This window comes from Camelus bactrianus, chromosome 19 (assembly GCF_048773025.1).
Source record: "Camelus bactrianus isolate YW-2024 breed Bactrian camel chromosome 19, ASM4877302v1, whole genome shotgun sequence".
Lineage (NCBI taxonomy): Eukaryota > Metazoa > Chordata > Mammalia > Artiodactyla > Camelidae > Camelus > Camelus bactrianus.
The window spans coordinates 8,266,443-8,288,711 of NC_133557.1; the positions used below are offsets into that span (position 1 = coordinate 8,266,443).

Below are 22,269 nucleotides of genomic sequence, written 5' to 3' on the forward strand. Positions count from 1 at the left end.
TCTGCATAGTGTTCCCTCCCATTGCTTGTCCTAACTCCACCTGTGCTTCCAAGCCTTATTGAAATGCTTTCCTTCTCTGTGGAGGAACCCTGATGCCCCATCCCCCAACAACACACACTCATCAAATCCTTTCTCATTTACACACTGCGTTCTGCTTTGTCTTATGACAGCTGATGCCCTGTTCTATTTCCCCTGCTAGACTGTCAGCATCTGGGGAACAGGACTGGGCATTCTTCATCTTTCTCTGTCCTGCCAGGGCACTCAGCTGAAAATGACACAAAGGCCATTTTGTATCTGGCATCCAGACACCTGTGGTCTGTTTTGGATGGGATAGCCTCCCTCTAAAATTCAGGATACTCCAGGACCCATCAGTGATGCATTCAAGTTCTCCTTCAGTTGCTAAGGACACCGCACATCCTTTACCCTGTTAGCTCATGTCCAAGGACAACCAGATAGTAGACAAAGGCCCTAACTGGGCCAGGGGTGGCTGGCATGGGTGACGGAAGAAACCAGTGGCTCCTTCTGAGGGCCTCAATTTCCTCTCTGTGAAGTTAGAGAAGTCTGGTGGGACACCTGAATGAGGATGCAGGCAAAGAAAGTCTGTTAGAACCCAGTGGGAGGAGCACCAACTCTTCAGCACAATCCTGGTTTCAAAACTCTTCAACTGTTTCAAATTGTTTCCAACTGTTTCAAAAGCCTCCCTGCCTATTATCAATAGGGATTCTTAAAACAGCCTGAGAAGTGAGTGAAGTGAAAAAGGGAGGCAAAGAGAGGGAGATGTCCCATCAAAATTAGTAGCAAAAAATGAAATTAAAATCCCAACTGATTCCATAAACTGGCTCTGTCCACCACCCGTGTGAGAATGCTAATGGAACAAAGGAAACACAGCAAATAAATCAAACCCCCAAATCTTAGAATTTCAGAGCTGGTGGAACTCTTGAAGGTCTTCTAGAGCAAAGCCACATTTCACAGAAGAGGACACAGATCAGAGTGGGAAATCGTGATGATTTCTGAATTCATTTTGTTAATTTCTCTCTGCTCTCAACAAGAGCTACTGGTGTGTCAGCAGCTGAAATTCAGGATGACTGGGATCTTGTCCCGTCCTGCTGCCATGTCACCTCCCCACTCGGAGCCCCTGCTTGCACCTACACTATAGGAGGGGTTTGAGTTGGCAGTGCCAGCAGCCACTCCCCTGGGGATGGCTGTGATCCTCATCCCGGTTCCTTGCAGACCAGACGCAGAGAGCTGGGCTGGAGCAAAGGCAGGGGCAAAGAGAGGCAGGAGGAGACAGCAGGGGCCGTCCCTTCACTAGGGAGGGGACATCTAGCTGAGATCAAGGAAGGGAACAAGGCTGGGAGTAGAGGGAGAGGGCAGACTGAAACGCGCCTGAATCCGGGTCACAACACACCTGTGTTTCTTCAGCTGCTTCCACATCGCTTCCTTTTCCTTCTTTGGGGGTGCTCTCTGCTTCCTGAGGGAAGCCGTCCTGTCCCTCTTCCTCCTCCCTTCGCTGGTCCTCTCTGCTGCGCTTCGCCGCTCCCGCTCCCCCAGCTGCTCTTGGCGTCCCCTGCGCTCTGCCTGTTTCCTCCGGGGAGACGCCGGCCTCGAGCTGCCCCCAGCCCGCTCCTTCTGGCCAGGCTGGGCTCCACACCTGCCCGGTGCATCCTCGGCTTTGTAAGTCTGCTTCCTCGAGGGTCTCTTCCCGGACCTGTCACCTGCAGGGGCAGGGAATGAACAGTCCTGGCTGCGTAGGCCTTGACTCCAGGAAAACGCCACCCCCCTACCCTCTGCTATGAGAAATCAGGTGTCCAGGATGCTTCCTGGAGCTTATCGGTTCCAAAGGCCACTTCTTTCAGACACAGCCTCTGGTATGGATCAAAGTTGTCTCCTTCCTCTGACTGGCTGGCACTCGCACACTCTCCCGTAAACCTCGGGTAGAGACCTAGGCACCTGCTTTCCTCTTCTTGGGGGTGCAGTCCCTTGGGGTCAGAGCAGAGTTGTCTCCTGATCCTCAGGGCCAAGGCCAAGCACAGGCCTCTGTTTGGTAAGGCTGGACCCCTGAGACAGGAAGGGCCCTGGCTGGCTCTGTTCCCCTCACTCCCCGCCTGGACATAAGGGAAAGGACAGGAGGTGAGTGCAGCAGAGTCAGTTCCCGTCCTGGCCCTCAGCGCTGCCTGAACGTTGTTGCTGTTTTAAATCATGACTTCACAGCATTGACAAATGGCCTGGCTGAGCAGAATCTACTCTACAGCATGAAATTTCCCCAAGAGCTTGCCCCCGCTAGTTTAAGCACAACTATCCTATACAGGCATTTATAAATTAAATGTAGGAAAAATTGTAACCAGGTTCTGGTATTAATAACCAACCTTTGCACCACTTACTAGCTGGGTGTCTTTGAGCAAGTCACTTAACCTCTCTGAGTCTCAGTTCATCTCCTAACATGGGGGTGTTAATGCTCCATTAGCGCGTTAATGAACATGGCAGTGACTGACATTTGAGAACAGATGTCATTTTTTTTTTATTGGTTTTGTTTGTTTTGGGGAGGAGGTAACTAAGTTTATATATTTACTTATTTATTTTAATGGAGGTACTGGGGTTTGAATCCAGGACCTTGTGCATGCTAGGCATGCACTTTTACTGCTGAGCTACACCCTCCCCCCAAGAACAGATGCCATTACTCTGACACTCAGTAAGATCTCTTTACTGGTAAAAAGAATACAGGTTTGGAGCTAGGCTGGTCTGCATGAAAATATCAGTTCTATCATCTATTTAACCTGTGACCACAGATAAATTACAACTTTTCTGCACTGTAAAATGGCTCCAGTAGCCCCTATTTCCCTACACAGTTGGGAGGGTTAATTAAAAAACAGGAATAAAGGGTCTGGCTCATAGGGTGTACTCAACAAAGGCCCTAGTAGGTGGGGCTGGACTGGGGCAACTGAGCTGGGGATTCAGAGCCTAGATGTCTCGGGCCAGAGTCCTGTTCTGCTGGTTAATACCTGGGTAACTCTGGGCAGGTTACTTGTTCTCTCTGAATCAGCACCCTTGTGGGTACTCAGGTATGTGCTGTTGGTGGTCTACCCAGACCCCCAAAACCTGGCCACTGCATCCGCCCTTAGCAGCTATGGATGCTGGCTTTCACAGCTCACAGCTTCTTCCTTCCCAAGGGAGCCCGTGGTTGATGGAAACCATCTTGCTGGGAAATGCCTGGGAGTTTACATCCTTGCCCTCTCTTCAAGTCAGCCCACAGCCAATTGCTAATTATTATGAGGTACAAAAGCCCAGTCCTCCTGCCTCAAGGCGGAGCAAGTCTGTGGTTCATTTGTGCTCCAGAGCTCCCTGTGGGATCAGGCAGAGGCTAGACTCTGGATGAACACACATCTTTGCTCAGCTCCTTCCCTTGTGTTGTCCTGCTTCCCTCACTCTTTGTCTCCTGAGAGCTGCCCATGATAAACCACATGCACGAGAATCCCCATCACAGCCCCTGCTTCCAGGGAACCCGACCTACTGACAGGCACCTATCTCAAAGTATGGTGGGTAAGTCCAACTGAGACAGTATCTGTGCAAGGGTGATGTAAGCTGGGGCACTCTGGATTGAGCAAACAGGGTTAGCTTTGAGGTTCAATGATAAGATAAACTAGCCAAAATCCCCTCCTTGGATCTCAAGCTTGGATATTGGTAGCATATTCAAACTGACAAGATGCCTGCCTGGCTGACTGAGTTGGCCAAAAACTCAAAGGAGATGCATTTGTCCTTTTATTCACTAACTCAATCACCCGTACAAAACCACTGTTGATCATTGACTGGACACGGCTCAAGGTACAGGGCTAGAGCAGTAAATGACACCAACAAAATCCTTTCCGTCACCAAGTTTTGAGTTAGTGGGAGAGACGGGGGTGTGATCAGTTCTAGGATCCAAGAAGCGCAGTGGTGGGCTTCACCCAGATTTGAGGAAGATATTCTGGAGGTAGAAACATCTAAACTGAGATCTGAAGCTAGAGTGTGGGGGTGTACAGTGAGCAGGTGTCGGGCAGGGTCAGGCAGTGAGTGGGTGGGAAGGACCCCAGAAAAGCTTTTTTTTGGTTTCCAATTGCTGCCATTACTGCAGGGTCTGATGAGACACAGTGAAGAGTACTGAGTGCTGGTTACAGACTCAAAGATAGGCGATCGCATTATGGCGGGGCAGGTTTCCCTTACCCACCCCTGCCCTCACCTCTCCTCCTTCTCACCTCCTATGGGAAGAGGGTTTTTGGTAAGACAGTGCAACAACAAATTATTTAAGTGTAATAATAACTCATCCAAGTTAGGAAGCTGGTCAGTATTAGCCAGGGGAAGATGGGTTTATTCTTCCCCATACTCTGAGAGGCTTTGGCCAGAAACAAATCCATTCTCTCCAAAGACATGGGAGTGAATGTGAGAAAGTGTATATCCCCACAGCTATGACTCCAGGCAGAGCTCTAGGACTGAGCCAGGTTCTCAGAGAGGGCAGAGGAGCAGAGGGCATGGACAAGAAATTAAGGAGAAGGGTCTCTGGGTCATCCAAGACTAGCTCCACATTGATTGAAAGGACTGGATAAGAAAGTCAATATATGTTTGCATCCTCTTCTGAACTCTTGTGTGTCCCTGATCAGCTAAGAAACGATTTCCTTTTTCATAACGAACTGTACCAGGTATTTGTCCAAGCACTGTAGGCATACCTTGGAGGCTCATTTATTTTTTCCAAGCTGTAATTCCTGTTGCAATCTTGTTTCCCAACAGAATAGAATTCATGTGGAATGTGGAGAGCAAGCCAGAATTTGCCCTTCAATCTTCCCCTAAGCCTCTTTTACACAGAAAGCTAGCTGCTTTCTAAGTTTTTCTTTCATAGTCAGTTTTCAACAGACTCCACATAATGCATAATTTAGGAGCTAGGAAGGCAGCTGTCACATTAGGAAGACCTCCAAGACCTGAATGCACTCGCTTACACTAAACAGACCTCCTTGCTTTTATGTATCTGACTCAAGTTAGAAAATTCAGAGGGGAAAAGAGGCTGAAAGGAAAACAGAGAAGCTGGAAGGCCCAGTAGGCCCGGCTTACCCGCCAACTCTTAACGGTTAAGCACACTCACCGAAATACAAGAGAAGGGGGAATTCTGATCCTCCTTTTCAATGAATGGAAGAACAAATTGTAATTATTTTGAGAAACAAACCTTGTATCCTCAGACATTTTTTTCTTCTTGTAGACCATAAGCTGGAGGAATAGGATATCAGGTCCTTCAGAGGCAAATCCAGAGGAGATTTTAAATGGAAATCTTTATGTAATTGGGCTTCAGTTAATGCAATAGATTCCCATTTTTTAAAATTTCATTGCATCCCTTGACCATTTGTGTACCTGAAGTGAAAATTTTGACCCATTTCCTCTTTTTCTATGCGGAAGAGAAAATGGCCAGGGGGGTGGTGGTGGAGTGTATGTGGTGCATTTCAGTAGAGAAATGTTTGTGTTTTAGGCAAAATGACTTCCCATTTCAGTCCTGCTCAAGAACCATTTGCCCACAGGTGACCTCCGCAAGGCTGGCGCCTTCAGCTGGGGCGGAGTGGGGCCAGGTTGGGTGCAGAAGGGACAGCAGCTGGAGGACCACAGGGAAATGGGACATGGAGAACGAGACCTGGGCATCCAAGGGAACTGACCCTTCCCAAGGACGGGTCCTGGTCCAGCCACACTGGGGCACTGAGCACTTTCTCGCACTCGCTCCCATGTCTCTGGACAGACATGAGGACTGGATGGGGAGGCAGGAGGAGTGGGGAGGTGGGATAGTGGCCATGAGGCAGCTCTGGGGGCAGGAAGGAGTGCTCAGATTCCAGTGCTGCTTCCATGGCCTCCCTCCTGCCAGAGGCCAGGCTCCTCTGCACATCTTGCTCTTGGGTCCCCCTGTCCCCACTGTCATGGGGCTGCCTCACCAGAGGCTCAGGCCCTGGCAGTGGGGGAGCAGTGGGTGCAAGAGAGAAGGTACTGGCAGCGGAGGTAGATGGGTTGGATCCTGGGGCCAGTTCCTCCACATACTGTGTGCCAGCGTAGGGGGTCAGGACAAGGCCTTTCCCCTCAGAATGAGGCAGGAGGATCTCTTCCAAGCGGCCTTCCCCTCTAAGAAGTCCATCACCTCCTGAGATTTCTGCTTCTCCACCTACAAGCAGGGCCCTGGCTAGGCTGCGAGGAGGAGAAAACAGCACCGTAACCACACGTCTCCTGACCTAAAACGCAGGATGCCCGACCCATGGGTGTGGCTCTCACCCTCCTGAAGGCAGCGGAGGGTCTTCTCTTCCACCTGTGACTTCCACTGGCTCTTCAGCATCTCCAGGGGCTGGTGACCCACTCCGGGTAGCCCTAGCTGGCTCACAGAAGGGCTGTGTCTATGTTCCTGATGGGAAGGTGACCCATCACTGCCAGTACTTTGTGGAGGGTGAGGGTGTGCCCTTGGGAGTCAGGTGGTCTGAGTGTGAGCCTGGCTCCACTGCCCACCCGCTTCCCAGCCCCCCAGCCTGGTGAGTGAGTGTTCACTGCTCCCTGAGGCTCAACTAAGTGTCACTAACTCTGGGCCTCTCCCTTGACACTTGGGGCTGAGGGCAGGCCCTCTCTGAACAGCACTCGCCCCCTCTCCACAATGAAGGGAGGGAGGGAGGGAGGCAGGAGGATGAAAGACAAGGCTGGGTCGGTGGCTGGACTGCAGGGCGCCCTGGACACCCCACCCCTATCTCACCTGTGCCTGGAGAGCCGCTCCTCGCCCGTCCCCTCATGCCACCTCCTGCTGTAAGAGACGGAACAGGGATGAACGGCTGACCTCTGGTGGGTCCCCTCCCTGCACCACCCTCATAGCACTGCGGGAACCCCTAGCTGGTTACAGAGCCTCAGAGGGAACCCGGCTCCAACTGTTTAACTCAGTGAGCTCCAGATTCCCTCATCCTGACCTTCCTCTGACACCCTGGAGAGTCATGAGGTCAGAACATCTCCACAACCCCAGACAGACAGACAGACAGTCAGACAGAGAAATCTGTGGAGGGGATTGCTAAGGAAAGGTGATGCTGACCAGGACTGCGGGAGGCTGAGGGAGCCCAGCAGGTTCTGGCAGCCTCTGCTCTCAACATTAACACAGACACGAGCGTCTTTTAGTCCCTCTGACAGCCCTGCAAGGGGGCTGTGGCTGCCTTCATCTTGTGGATGAGGCAGGGAGACGTTGCACAACCAGACTGAGGTTGCTCACCGAGCAAGTGGCCGACCTTGCACTCAAACACAGACCCTTGTACCTCAAAAGACCCCATCTGCTTCCCGGTCCCCTGCTGTCCAGAAGCCCTGTGAGTGGACCCTGCAGAGATGAGGGCGGACTCACCTTCCTCCCCTTGGCCCTTTAGCTGGTGGCTCATGGTCAGCAGGGCTCACGAAGCTTGCTCATCCACAGGCACCTTCAGCCTGGGGTGTTTGCTGACCTCATGGTGGCTGGCCTCCTTTCCTGGGCTCCTTGGCTTCTTTGAGATTGAATGTGGAGGTGGGTGAAGTTTGGGAGAGAGGCAGGGATGGAGGCTGTAGGTTCCCAGCCCTTCAATCCGGCTGCACACTCCACCGCTCAGGTTTCCCTGCGAAGGGGCGGTGTGGCCTCACGTTTCAGGCATCACTTACACCCGGAGGGGCCCTGGAGGGGCCAGAAGCTACTGGCTCACCTCCCAGCAACGGTGCCGCTTGCGCTCCAGTCAGAGGAGGTGCGAGGAGCCTCCCGGGGCCCCTTCTTCTGGTTTGAGTCTCTGGTTGGGACAGGCACCAGGAAAGTTCTAGGATGTTTGTGGAAGTTATCACCAGGGCTTCTGTTTAAAATGCAGATACCCAGGACAACCAGTGGGGGTTTGGATCCATCTCAGTCTGAGTCCTGAGCCCACTCTGATGGACTGTTCCTTCTCCCACCACCAGATCGTTTGCTCGCTTGTTCTTCCCACTGCTGCTCGGCTTCAAAAAAGGCAGATTCGGCTGCTTTGAAAACCATGGCCAGACTTTCAGAGGGACCCTCTGGAAGGTGATCACAGCCCTCAGTGTGCCTGCCGTGTTCTTAACCTGGCGTCCCTGGCATTCCAAGAGCGCTGGATCACATTGTGTGGGTCTGTGAACAGGAATAGGGGAAAACATTACCTTCATTTTCTCCCGGCCTTTAACTGAAATTTAGCATTTCCCTCAAAAGTGTGTGATTTTATTCACAATAGGAGTCATAGATATTTCAATAGCTCATTATTTAACTGTTGGGGATATCTCAAAATATCATTTATGCTCATCACTACTTTGAAATTACTGTAGTTATAGACCTGCAACTTGATCTAATTTTTAGGAAGCACATGTGTCACTATATGAGATTTTTAAAAACTATTTTGACACCAATTTCAGGATCGTTGGTCTCCTTTGTAATCCCAGTATTTTATCTCATGGAATTAAAATCAGTGTTCTGAGAAGGGCAGTCTAGGTACCTTGCCAGGGTTCCATAATACAATAGGATTAAGAATCTGCCCCAGGGCAAGTCTCACAGGGGTGTTGGGACAGACCCAGCCCAGGGCTGTCATGTCCCCAGGGGATCAGGAGTAGGAGTGCCTATCACCTGGCAACCTTGGCGAGGGACAAGGGCAAAAGAACAGGCAAGTGTGGTAGCGGCTAAAATGCACACACAACAGTTCAGCTCAAGCTTTAAAATTTTTCTCTTTGTCACCTGATGTTCCTCTAGGATCCGATGGTTCCTGCAGCATGCCCTTGGCCCCCGTCCAAGGTTCAAGGGCAGTGAGAGTGAGACAGGAGGGAAGGGGGCAGAGCACAGACATTCAAGGAATGACACAGCAATTAACACCAAAATGGCAGAATATTCAACTCCCAGTTGGCCTTGAGGATCAAGATGGCGGGAGATTTGACTTCTAGTAGACCTGGAGCTTCATTATACACTCATTGTAATATATTAGCATGATAAATAACATGCCCACAGGCGCCATGACAGTTCCAAGACTAACCAGGAAAGGCCAAAGAGTGGGTGTCCTGGGAATCCCAGCCCCTTTCCCAGGGTAGTTGGAATGGTCCTCCCACTTATAGGCATGTGAAGCTACCGAGCCCGTAAAAACTGGCAACACTGTGCCTCATGGCCTCTCTCGCTCACTTGTCTTTGGAGACAGCCTGCACTCTGTCTCTGGAGTGTGTACCTACTTCTACTTTAACTTGAGCACCCAACCCACACATCTGGTGGCCTTTCTCCCGCCTTTTGAAACAGCCTACACTCTATGCAGTATGTATCTCTCCAAATAAATCTACCTTTACTCAACTGTGGCTCGCTCTTGAATTCTTTCTTGCGAGAAGCCAAGGACCCACACTTGGTGGGCACATCCCAGGGACTCAACTGAGACCTGGGACACGGCCCTCCTCATGCCCCACATTCATTTTTCCTGCATCAAGAGGACTCTCAGTTGCATTCTCTGTCCCCCACACGGTAGGCCTGGGGCCCCGGAGGGTCTGCAGCCAGCCCCCCTCCCAGCTGGGGCCCTCCCACTGCAGGGCCTCTTCTGCTGACTGTGCAGCAACAGGCCTGCTGGGGGCACTCCCAGCTCTGCTGCCTCTCCTCCTCCCCAGATGAGTGAGGACCCTCCCACAGGCCTTCGTTCTTGCCGTTCATCCTGGCCGTGCCTGTTTCTCTATTGTTGGAAGGGGGGTGCTTTCTTTTTTTGTTGTTGTCTTTTTTATTTTAAAACTGAAGTATAGTCAGTTTACAATGTTGTGTCAATTTCTGGTGTGCAGCATAATGTTTCAGTCCTACATATACATACATAGATTCCTTTTCATGTTCTTTTTCATTATAGGTTACTACAAGGTATTGAATATAATTCCCTGTGCTATAGAGTATAAACTTGTTGTTTATCTGTTTTACATATAGTAGTTAGTATCTGCAAATCTCAAACTCCCAGTTTATCCCTTACCATCCCCTTTCCCCCTAGTAACAACAAGTTTGTTTTCTGTGTCTACAAGTCTGCTTCTGTTTTATCGATAAGCTCATTTGTGTCTTTTTTTTTTTTAAACTCCACATATAAGTGATATCATATGGCATTTTTATTTCTCTTTCTGGCTTACTTCACTTAGAATGACAATCTCCAGGTCCATCCACGTTGCTGCAAATGGCATTAGTTTTTTTTTTTATGGCTGAATAGTATTCTATTGTGTGTGTGTGTGTGTGTGTGTGTGTGTGTTTGTGTACACACAACTTCTTTATCCAGTCATCTGTTGCTGGACATTTACGTTGCTTCCATGTCTTTGCTGTTGTAAATAGTGCTGCTGTGAACACTGGGGTGCAGGTGTCTTTTCCGGTTAGAATTCTGGAGGGGAGATGCTTTTACCTCACTTTCCTCCCTGGAGGGAAATCTCCTCGTGTTCCAGCACCTTCTGTGTCTATACCATGGAAGACACTTCTCTGCTTCCCGCAGAGAATAGCAAGCACCCTCTAGGACCAGACCCTGTGCGAGGCACTGGGGATTCATCAGTGAATAACGCAGAGACCCCCACCCTCTGTGGCTGCTGTGTTTCTGCTGTGTAAGGTCGCCAGCTTTAGTCCGTGGTATCTCAATGTGCAATCTGGGAATTTAGAGATTTCTCCCCTCTCACAACAGTGCCTGTCTTCCACAGTGACTGCTATGGAACTGTCGACTGTAATAAAATCACACAAAGTGAGAGTTGTGAGCTAAGTTTTATTTGGGGCAAGATGAGGACTATAGCCCTGGAGACAGCATTTCAGATAGCTCTGAGGAACTGCTCTGAAGAGGCGGGGGAACTCAGTCCTATATATGAGATCAGTGAAGGGGGGATGTACAGTCAAGCACACGTTTAGGCAGAGGTTTGCTGCTAGTCACGAGGAGCACATGTCACTGTTAATGATTTTAGTGCTTTTCTAGATATGAGGAGATGCAAGAATTTTTGGGCTCATAACATCTCCTGAAAATATCTAACTGTCTGAAGGCCTGTTCTGCCAGTTTTTTCCAGAGCAAGGAGTGCCTTGTTCCTGACCTCCACCCTAAAGTCCTTTCAGGGTGTGTTGAAGGTCAGCAGCTGCAGGGGCTCATGATTTAATTCAAGCAGAGGTAGATGGCAAGTGCCAAGTTTCAGTCGGCAGAATTCAAAATCCAAGTTTGGGAGTCAAATGCTGAACACGAGTATTTTGCTTTATTTGTTGTGCAGCGCTTACGTCAATTCCAACATTTCTGGAGGGAAATACACATCCTGGGAAGAGCCAGACGGTCTCTGATGGAGGGAGAAGATCACTTCCGTCCTCATCTCCCCGGGGCCCACTGCGGGGGCCCTGGGCAGCAGCAGGGATGTGGGAGGCTGAGGGGGTCTTGCGAGGAAAAGGGTTCTGGGTTAGAGTCATTTGCTCAAGGAGTGAGAAAAAGAGAACGACATGGATATTTTAAAACTCTTATCCACGCTGCACGTGTGCTGTATGCTGCTCTTTCCTGGGTGCTCCCCGTGAGCTCTCTGCAAGTCCTCCCTGTTCCTTTCTGCCAGGCTGTTGGCAAGCCTTTTACTTTTCATGTATTTATTTATTTTTAAAACTTTACTTATGTATTTATTTTACAATATCATATTTTTAAAAATTGTAAGCTGATGTACAATATTGTATGTTACAGGTATACAATACAGCAATTCACAATTCTTAAAGGTTATACTTCATTTATAGTTATTATAAAATATTGGCTATATTCCCCATGTTGTACAATACACCCTTGTAGCTTATTTTATACCTGATAGTTTGTACCTCTTAATCCTCCACCTCCATCTTTCCCCTCCCCTTTCCCTCTTCCCACTGGTAACCACTAGTTCCTTCTCTACATCTGCGAGTCTGTTTCTTTTCCGTTATATTCACTAGTTTGTTGTATTTTTTTAGATTCCACATGTAAGTGATATCTCGCAGTATTTGTCTTTCTCTGTCTGACTTATTTCACTTAGCATAATGCCCTCAAAGTCCATCCATGCTGTACACTAGAAACTAATACAACATTTAAAATCAACTGTACTTCAGTTAAAAAGCAAACAACCAACCAATCAACCCATTTAAAATATGGGCAGAAGAACTGAACAGATATTTTTCTAAAAGAGGAAATGCAGATGGCCCACAGGAACATGAAAAGGTGCTCAACATCACCAATATCAGGGAAACACAAGTCCAAATCACAGTGAGACACCATCTCACGCCTGTCAGAATGGCCATCATCAAAAAGAACACAAATAACAAATGTTGCCAAGGACGTGGAGGAAAGGGAATGCTTGTACACTGTTGGTGGGAATGTAACTTGGTGCAGCCACTATGGAAAACAACATGGAGGTTTCTCAAAAACCCAAAAACAGAACCACCACATGGCCCAGCAGTTCCACTCCTGGGCATATACCTGAGAAAAACAAAAACATTAATGGCAAGCCTTTTAAATGATGTATTGAATCATCACAACCACCATTTGAGGCAGGTAGTCTCACTATCTTTTTTTTTTTTTTTTTTTAAAAGAGGGGAAATTGGGGCTGAGATGATAACGGGTCCCACAGTCCCAGGAGGCAGGGATTAGCACTGTCGGCTGCTCTTACTCCAGGGCCCAGGCTTTCATTCCCTACACACTCTGACCTCTCAGAAAAAATCCCCATCACACCACATCCTCCCTTCCACGGGTCCCTGTGTTTGCCTCCCACCTCGGAGGGCCCTAGAACAGAAATCTGACCACACCTCTACTCTGCTTAAAACCCTTTCCTGGAACCCCATGACCTCGGGATGAAACCCAGACTGTGCCAAGCAAGGCCCCTACGCTCTGGGCATCTCTGGGCACCTCTGCCTCCCCAGTTCAGGCCAGCCGTTCCACCCTACTTGTTCTCACTCCCAGTCTTATCATTTTTCTTTGCTTTGCTTCTACTGTCTTCTCAGCCTGGGGCACGACTCTGAAGGATGCTGCCCTCTGGACTTGTGGCAGAGTCCTGGGCACGCTGGCCGTTCAACGCTAAAGTACATCTTGAAATGATGCTTTCCGACAGAGTTCTCTGGGTGCCCAGCAAGGACAGCATATGAAAGTGATTTAGAACATGAGCTTGGAAATCAGACAGAGTCCAGTCTTGTATGACCTTCTGCATGTTATTTATCCTTCCTGAGCTTCTGTTTCCTCATCTGGAAAATGGGGATAAGAGGACCCCCTCTGGACTTGTGAGGGATAAATGGATGCAGGAGGGGAAGGGAGCCTACACAGGCCAGAGAACTCCAGTAAATGGAGCGCATGTCCCACTGCCCACCCATGGGAGGTGCCTGCTTCCTGCTCTGGGCCCTCCTGACCCTCATTAACCTCCCCTCACTGCACGTTCTCTATCCATGCCCCTCTGTGCCCTGGGTAGCTGGGCAAAGAGGGCTTAACCCTTCCTTGCCACAGGATGATCCCAAGGCCTGTGCCTGTCAGTCAAGAAGCTCTGCTTACCTGTTAGTGGGGAAGCTCCCAAGCCAGGGTCCAAGAACAGCTCTCTAGAAAGCTGCAGCCAAACAGCTGAGCCTATCCAGAGTGGTGTCTCCACTTTGAAGTGATGTTTCTTAGGCTTTGGGTAACATCCTTTCCAATCGGGGATAAAGTTCGTTAGAGCAGGAGCCACACAGGGTTGTCTCAGGATCACCTGCAGTCTGCCCACTGGCTGCCCCTGTGGCACTGGTTTTACGTCCCTCCTTGTTGATTTTTCCTTGTCTCCCTCCTATTAGAGGACGGTGGGATTCTTGTGGGCATGAGTCCAACACCTCCAGGGGTGGGGAGCTTACCCCCTCTTTAAGCTGTTCTTTTCATTGACCCAAACACTAGCTTTTGGGATAGTTCATTCTGGGGCCTATTTATTCACAGACACAGGGAGCTCCCCATTGGAAGCACCTGGAGCTCTCCTTCCCAGGTGGCCAGTCACTCACTCACACACACACACACACACACACACAAGATTTGGTTGGTTGCATCCATGGAGCCCAAACCAGCCCCAAAACCACTTCCCATGACTCTTTGATTGTGTTGACCACACGTGACAACTAGAATCTCTCTCTCTCCTGTCTTCCCTCAAGTGTGAGGCAGCCCCTGATCCTCCACAATGCCAGGAAGAAGGAGGTGCCTGGTCTTGTTTGCAGGGAATAAACAGGGGCCCTCCAGGAAGCAGAGTGCTGAGTTTCAACTCCAGCCACCAGCAGGAGAGAACAGGTCCCAGGGCAGGTGGTCCCAGGGCAGGTGGGGCAGCCACCACTGTGGAAGATCTTTCCAGGCGGCTGGTTTGGGTGTTACAGTGACATCGATGTCCACATTCTTTATACTCCTTTTCCTGAGGAGTTTGAGAGTCCATGGGGGATGGTGAGCACTTTGCCACATGTCTGATTCTGCCTCCTTGTGTCACTGTCCCTACTCCATGATGGAGGGTACACAAGGACCCGGACACACAATTCTGCTGGGACAGGTGGCAGATTTCTTTCAAAGGATGAGGAGGTGGTGTGCCTGACACCATACTGAGAAGTCCTGTGAGAAGACAAGCTGTGCTCGTTATTTGGGGAGATCCAGCAAGGCAGAGGTCAGCACTTCAGCCCTGAGAATGAACTATGTCCCAGAAAATTGTCAGGAGGGGTCTGGTGTCTGAGGACATCATTTGAGCCTCTGGGAAGATTCTTTCTCTGCTTTGCCCTTGAATTTTGCCTCAAGATTTGCCTTTTTGTTGTGGTGATTTCCCCATGGCTATAATGTGAAGCTCCTTGATTTCACATATTTGCAAGTTTTAAGAAAAACAATCCACTTTGAGGACAGTGAGATCAAATCAGGTGGTGCAAAAACATGTCCTTTAACTTCTCATAAAATATTCTTTTCCTTTGTTTTTCATTCTGGTCAACACAGGCTTTAGCTAATTAATATTTGAATTACATTTATTGGACCTTCAACTCAACTTAAATAAACATTCCTCTGAAAAGTAATAATACTGCAGTGGTGTGCTGTAATGTTTTATCAGGATGGTGAATATTTCTATTGCTAGGGTTAAGGGTGGTAGGCTCTGTAATAATTCCCTTTCATGGGTGTGGCTTGATCTGAAAAAATAAAGCCTTAGAAGCCAACATAACAACAACAAAATAACATATACAATTTCAACCAAAAGTCACAGGGCATTCAAATGTGGTGGTGCTTGTGTCTCAAAACCCCTCATTAACAGGGAGACTTCTTGGGCTACCTTGTTAATTTAGCTCCCCAATTAAAAAAACATCTCTCTATATAATTAGCTATGGGTATCCGCTTACAAAACATCCAATGTCCCTCACAGAATGTTGTAAACCAGCACAATGGAAAGGATCCAGTGACAGGAAGGGACACCCTTGCTGGATACCGTGAGCTGGCGCGGTGGCTGGGTGCTTAACCTCCGCCTACTGAACCGCACTCAGGAGCTTCCTGCTGAGGGAATTTGTGGTACAAGGCAGCAGAAGGGCCATGGAGATCTGGCCGGCAACAACATGTCCCTGCAAACTTTGGGGCGTGTACTCAGAACAGGGTGACTCTAAGGCACCAGAGAAAACTAAATCAAGTTTCAGTTACCATTACAATGGAAACGCACTTCCCATGAATTGAACTTGGTCTGCTTTGCAGAATCCCATCTAGGGTGTTGCTGATTGTAGGTACCAGCTTAGCCCTTAACCAGGATCCTAGGTAAAAAGCCAGAGAGCCACACTCCAGCCGGAGTGAAACTTCCATTGAGGTGGGAATCTCCATAAAAAAAAGACCAGCAGGACCCCCAGGCAGGGCCACTACTCTCCTGCCAGCACCATCTGGTTCCCTGGCCCAGTGGCTTTATCTCACTTTTTGCCTCTGAAACAGCTTACTTCTAGGAAAGTGGAACTTACCCCTAAAATTCTATTGGCTCCCTGAGCTAACTCCTGATTGGTCCATTTGTAGTGCTTCATTTGCATGGAGCTCACTCCTGATTGGTTCTCTCACTGCAGATTGGTCCATTTCCCTCACTCCTGATTGGTCCATCTCTCTCCCTCCTGATTGGCCCATTTCTACAAAGCTTGTTCCTAATTAGTCAACTTTTGTTATACCTTATTTGCATATGATGTTGCAAAATGTAAACTGGCAGCCTATAAAAGCCTGTGTAAAACTACAGACGGGGTCCAGAGCCAGGTCCTCTGGGCCTGCTGGTGTAATAAACCTAGGTTCTCCAACTCTCTGAGTGCTGCTTGGTCTCTCGCCCAGATCCAGGCTGCTGTCACAACTGAGCTGTAACACACTTTTCTGCAGCATTTCTGGAGGCCCCAGTGAGATTCCAACCACGCCGGCCCCTTGAGCCACCAGGGCGGTGGAACAACCACCTGGAGGTCAGGAACCCCAAAAGCGAAAGAGGAGGCATGCCATCCGACAGTATTCCAGGTCCTCCTTTGTGGAGGTGATTCAGTCCTCTGGGCGGCTGTGCCCCAACTGGACTCAGTGGAGGGACGGACCAACTCACCAAGCAACACAGCCAAACAAGGTAGGAGCCCCAGGAAGCATCCATATTTAGGTTAGGGTATTTAGGTTCTGTCCAAGTGGACAGAAGAGGAGACTGATCACCTTCTCCAGGCTCCCCGTCTGACAGTATTCTGGACGGGGAGATCAGGTTAGATTAAGTTAGATTAGGGATGTCCCGGCGATAGGGAGGGGAATGTGCAAATAATCTCTGTATGAGTGTGTGTGCAGTCTGAAAAGCATGCGATCAGATTCAAGTTTGTAGTTCCACGGCAATCTGCTACGGAGTTCAAGTGAGTCCCAACCTGCAGTGTCATGGTGACCTCATATGGCTCATGGCAGTATCAGCCCCTCGGGGTATCAATCAGAGTCAGCGGTTTATACTGACCCGCCAAAGCTAAGAGGCACCTTTGTCCTTGCGAGGGAGCGGCCAGGTGGGCACAGCAAAAACCCTCCCTTTGTCTTGTTCGCAACACTGGCACAGGGTGGCTACACAGAGAGGGAAAGAACAGCCTATGAATAAATGACCCCTGTGCTTTTGGGAACTAAAATGAGACTACTTTAAAAGTTTCAGACGCAACCGTGTTACCAGTCCCCTGGAATATCCTGTCGCAATTAATAAACCAGCCTCAGTACTACTCCTTTGTCTAAAATTAAGAGCACACGACCTGAGCCAGAGGGAGCCACCCCAGGACTGGCTGGAACCCTCTTTTGAGGTCACCCTTTTTGGTCCATTTATTCTGCCACTGGCCGGCCAACCTGGCCTCATATTTTGTCAATTCAGGCTATAAAAACGACTTCATGCAGGGACCCCCCCAGAGCTCATCCACGCCCTGGGGAGTCTCAGGGACAGCTGCCTAACATGGAACCCTAACTCACTGGCAGCACTTGCCGCCAAGCAGATAGATATTAGGCCCAGTGAGGCAGCAAGCTTTTTGAGAACTCCACTGTTTTGAGGAGTGGGAAAAGAAAAACAGGTACTGGGGTCACAGTCCTCAGTGCCAGGAGCAGACCTACACGTATAGCCATAAAATCTGTCAACTAATAATAAAGGGATCCTCAAAATAAAAGCTGAGAGTTCTGGACTGCATGATTAAAAATTTCAAAAAGGGTTTCTCAGGAAACTATGGAATTAAGTTGTCACCAGAAAAATTGTGCACGTTGTGTAAGTCAGAGTGGCCCACCTTTGGAGTGGGATGGCCCCCGGATGGTACACTCGACCTGTCAGCTGTTGGGGCCATATATTGGATAATCATCACTCCCCCAGGTCACCGCAACCAACTCCTACATATTGACTTTTGGCTAACAATTGCCCAAACCTTGTCTCCAAGGGTCCGGATCTACGCAAATGGTCAGGGACAATGGTCCTCGTGGTCCCAACATTAAAGATGAAAAAGAAAGATACAATGAGGTCAGTCCTTCAGGAGAACCCGGAAGAACTGCCAATGCTACCCCTGCCATATGTTCCTCCTGCTTCTGCGGCTCCACCACAGCTGCTTCTACCGGATGGTCCACCGCTGCCTGTACCGTCACGGCGACCCTAGGCTCTGGGCTGGGAGCCCAAGGGGAGGAAACTGTTTGGCCCTGCAGGCCGCTCAGCCAGCAGCCACCCTCTGGATTCCTCTCTGGTAGACCCAAGGGCCCCAACATATTAACGATGATGGCTTCGTACCGTCCAGTTGCTCCATTCTGTACTACCAGCCTCTCAGTACAATGGGACCTCCTGAACTGGCGACACCACACTCCACCATATTCAAAAAAACCCCAGGCCATGATTAACCTCCTAGAGTCCATATTCCAGACCCACTAGCCAACTTGAGACGACATTCAACAGCTGCTCCTGACACTCTTCAATACTGAAAAAAGAAAGTGGATCATGACAGAAACTAAAAAATGGCTACAAGAGTAGGCCCCAGAGGGAACCCTGGATGCGGAGGAATGGGCCCGGAATGCAGCCCCAGACACAAGACCAGAATGGAACTCTAACTCCCAAGCCGAACGGGAGGCTCTACGGACATATTGGAGAGCCCTCCTACATGGGTTGCGAGCCAGGGCAAAGAAACCAACCAACATGTCTAAGATCACCATGATCCAAAAGCCAGATGAGTCCCGCATTGACTTCTATGAGAGGCAATTTGGGAGCCCACAGAGATGTCAATCATCCACTGTAAAGGACTCCAAAAAAGGAAATGACCCCAGAAACAGAAGAAACCAACCAGCAGATCAGGCTACGCAAAAAACGGCAAATCAATCAGGCCATGTCAGAGATCTTGGGGCTATCCCAAAGGTTCGATTAGCACCCAAACTGCTGCCAACATCCCCAGCATACAGCAGAGAGGAAAACTTATGGGCCAAAACTGAAGGGGGAACCAAAGAAAAGGAAGGATGGTGGGCAATGCCTGACAAATGGATAAACATACCTGAACAATTAGCCCATCAAGTGGTCCTTTAGCAGCATGAGCTCAGCCTTTTGGGAAAAACTGCCTTAGAGGCCCTGCTAGATCGATATTATCTGATGGCTCAACTTCCATCCCTCTGTGCCTCAGTCTCACAGCGCTGCCTCGTATGTGCCCTGAACAATGCAAAACAAGGGCCAACTGGACCAAAGGGAATCCAGCGCTGTGGCCAGGTTCCTTTTGAAGATATGGAAGTAGATTTCACAAAAATAGGGCCTAGCAGAGGATACAAGTACTTACTGGTTTTTGCCTGCACATTTTCAGGATGGGTGGAGGCATATCCAACACAGACTGAGAAGGCAAGAGAAGTAACAAAGGCTTTACTCAGAGACATTATTCCCAGATTCAGGATGCCATTGACCATAGGGTCAGACAACAGACCTGCATTTGTGGTGGAAATAATACAGCAAGTGGCAAAAGCACTAAACATCCACTGGAATCTACATGTGGCCTACAGGCCCCAGAGCTCAGGAAAGTAGAGTGCATGAACTGAACCCTAAAGCAGGTTATGGCAAAGATCAGTCAGGAAACTCAACTACCTTGGACTGATGTTTTGCCCATCGCTCTCCAGTGGGTACTCTACACCCCTTGGTCCAAGATGGGATCGTCCCCTTTTGAAATCCTATATGGGAAACCGCCTCCACTGATTATACTGGGAGAAAAAGTTAGAGGTAGGAGCTTAGAACTTAATAAGAAAATGCAGGGCCTTGGAAAAACTGTGCGGGAAGTCCATAGGTGGGTAACTGATATGATCCGTCTCACTGGGAACAATATTACACCCACGTGAACCTGGGGACCAAGTCTGGGTAAAAGACTGGAAAAGAGAGCCCCTCAAACCCACTTGGAAGGGCCCCTACCTAGTTATATTAACTACCCCAACAGCTCTTAAAGTTGCAGGTATTACCCCGTGGATTCATCACACCAGAGTAAAGAGAGCAACACCACCACGAGACGAGGACATCTGGAGTCAACCAGGCTCCTGGAGAGCCACCTAAAACCAGGATCCAGAAATGCCCACCTCACCTGCCAGAGAGCACCAAGCTTTGCTATAGACACACCCAGAAGCTGGCTAGTCAACACATGGCGGAAGCCTGAAGAACCACCGATCAAGACAAAAATGAACTGCCACCCTGACTTTATTTTATTAATGAGTATTGTTGCTATATTGCTAGCTGTAGGACTGATGGCCACTGCACCCCAGCATTGGAACATAGGCCAGAAACTAATACTAGCTGTACTCTATCTCTCTACAATAGGAAGCCTGATGGTCAGTCAATGTCTGCTATAGGAACCATACCTCCCTGTTAGAAAAAAGAAACCCCAAACCCTTCTGCTTGTGAAAGTAGTTGCTGGCATAGCTCTTTCAATGACGGGGGTACCAATGGGACCCATTAACCAAATTGCATTTGGCAGGGACCTTCTCCCCAGAAAAAACCCCTCCCGCCCACATGCTCAGGGCCCTTCTATAGACCTGGTAAGAACTGGGAAAACAAAAACAGACCTAGGCCCATGCCTTACAATGGGGACCCCCAATTAAGTCCCTTATTAAGCAATGTCCATCACCTTCTTAATGCTACTAACCCACAACTAGCAAGTGATTGCTAGCTCTGCTTGCATCCCGGCCCCTCCAACATGTAGCCAGCCCATTAGGTTCAGATCTAACTAAGTTTAATGGCCACCCTGGGTGGTCCCCAGACTCTGCAGATGTAAGCCCCAAGTCATTTAATGTACAATTGGCCCATATAGCTCCTGATTGCATCTACAACCCGGGGACAAAACATTCAATAAAAAATCTAGCACTGCTGTTTGGTCCCTGCATCCTTAATCTCATTACCCATTTCATTCGCTCATGAATAGAGTCACTAAGGCTATAGCTACTGGTTACTCAGTACAGGCCCCTGGACCAGGAAGAGCTCAGTGGTAAATAAAGGACATCACTCTAAAGGTTGATGCTCCCTACAGATGTTAAAGAGAGCATCAAAAGGGGGGAATGAGGTGGGAAGCCACGTTAAAAAAGACCGTCAATCCCCCCCCAGGCAGGGCCACTACTCTCCTGCCAGCACCATCCAGTTCCCTGGCCCAGCGGCTTTATCTCACTTTTTGCCTCTGAAATGGCTTATTTCTAGGAAAATGGAACTTACTCCTAAAATTCTATTGGCTCCCTGAGCTAATTCCTGATTGGTCCATTTGTAGTGCTTCATTTGAATGGAGCTCACTCCTGATAGGTTATTTCTCTCACTCCTGATTGGTCCACTTCCCTCACTCCTGATTGGCCCATTTCTACAAAGCTTGTTCCTAGTTAATCAACTTTTGTTATACCTTATTTGCATACGATGTTGCAAAGCATAAACTGGCAACCTACAGACGGGGTCCAGAACTTGGACTGTTAACTCTTCTGGGCCCGCTGGTGTAATAAACCTGAGTTCTCCAACCCTCAGAGTGCTGCTTGGTCTCTTGCCCAGATGCAGGTTGCTGTCACAACTGAGCTGTAACACACTTTTCTGCAACACCATCCTCCAGGTACTGGAAGAGAGCTTGTCACTAACTTCGAGGACTTTAACAAGAATAAAGTGACTATGCGGCATCCAAAGGAGAGTGCTAGAGCTGATGACAACAGCTCAATAAAAACTTTGGGAGACTGCGTTGCCTTCCTAATCCGTTTTTCCAGAAAGTAAAACGGGAATGACCACAAGGGTGTGCGGGCAGCAGGGAGCCAAACTTAGATGGCGGTCACAGGATAGAGACAGAGACAGAGACAGAGACAGAGACAGAGACAGAGACAGAGACAGAGAGAGAGAGAGAACTGAAACAGAAACACAACCGTAATGCCGGACCCGCCAGACAAGCCTACCGGAAAAAGCCTTCCTTGCGCAGACTCCGCCTGCGGTGAGGCAGGACGGGAAGTCATCGCGGGAACTGCCCCAGAGGCTTCTGGGGAGTGTAGTCTTCCAAGCAAACAGGCAGAGGGAAGAGACTCACCCAGGAACCACTACCTGTTTATACATAGGTATTTTATGAACAGAGACGAGTATATTGTCACTACAGTAGTTGCTATCCTGGTAAATTAACCGCGAGGTCCCGAATCGGCTCCCGGGCTGCCAGTGGGAGGAGGAGTCTGCGGGGATTCTGGGAACAGTAGTTCCGCCGTAGTAGAGCGGCCGACCGCCGGGTGGAGCGGTCCCACCGGCATTGGTGAGCGAGGCCTGCCCGGTGTGTGGCCCCACTGTGTCCTTCCCGAGCGGCAGGAAGGTGGGGAAAGGCCCGGCGTAGGGTTTGAACCCGCGGAGGAGTGCGGCTTCTAGAGGAGGCCGGGATTC

At 49.3% G+C, this 22,269-nt stretch overlaps 1 protein-coding gene and 1 long non-coding RNA gene across 2 annotated transcripts in view; both read right to left on the bottom strand.

Annotated features, from left to right (window-relative positions):
* The window catches only part of TMC2 (transmembrane channel like 2), a 50,550-nt gene extending 48,782 nt beyond the window's left edge, over window positions 1–1,768 (bottom strand). Inside the window, exon 1 of the mRNA XM_074347033.1 lies at window positions 1,409–1,768. Coding sequence (XP_074203134.1) covers window positions 1,409–1,434 — 26 coding nt within the window. The 5' untranslated portion in view covers window positions 1,435–1,768. The remainder of the gene's footprint in view (window positions 1–1,408) is intronic.
* A 9,406-nt stretch (window positions 1,769–11,174) lies between these two features.
* Window positions 11,175–21,825, bottom strand: LOC141574029 (uncharacterized). Its single transcript, XR_012500565.1, has 2 exons — window positions 13,476–21,825; window positions 11,175–12,416 (listed from the first exon to the last, which is right to left on the bottom strand). It is a non-coding gene; the product is annotated as an uncharacterized LOC141574029 (long non-coding RNA).
* Between the last annotated feature and the right edge of the window lie 444 nt (window positions 21,826–22,269).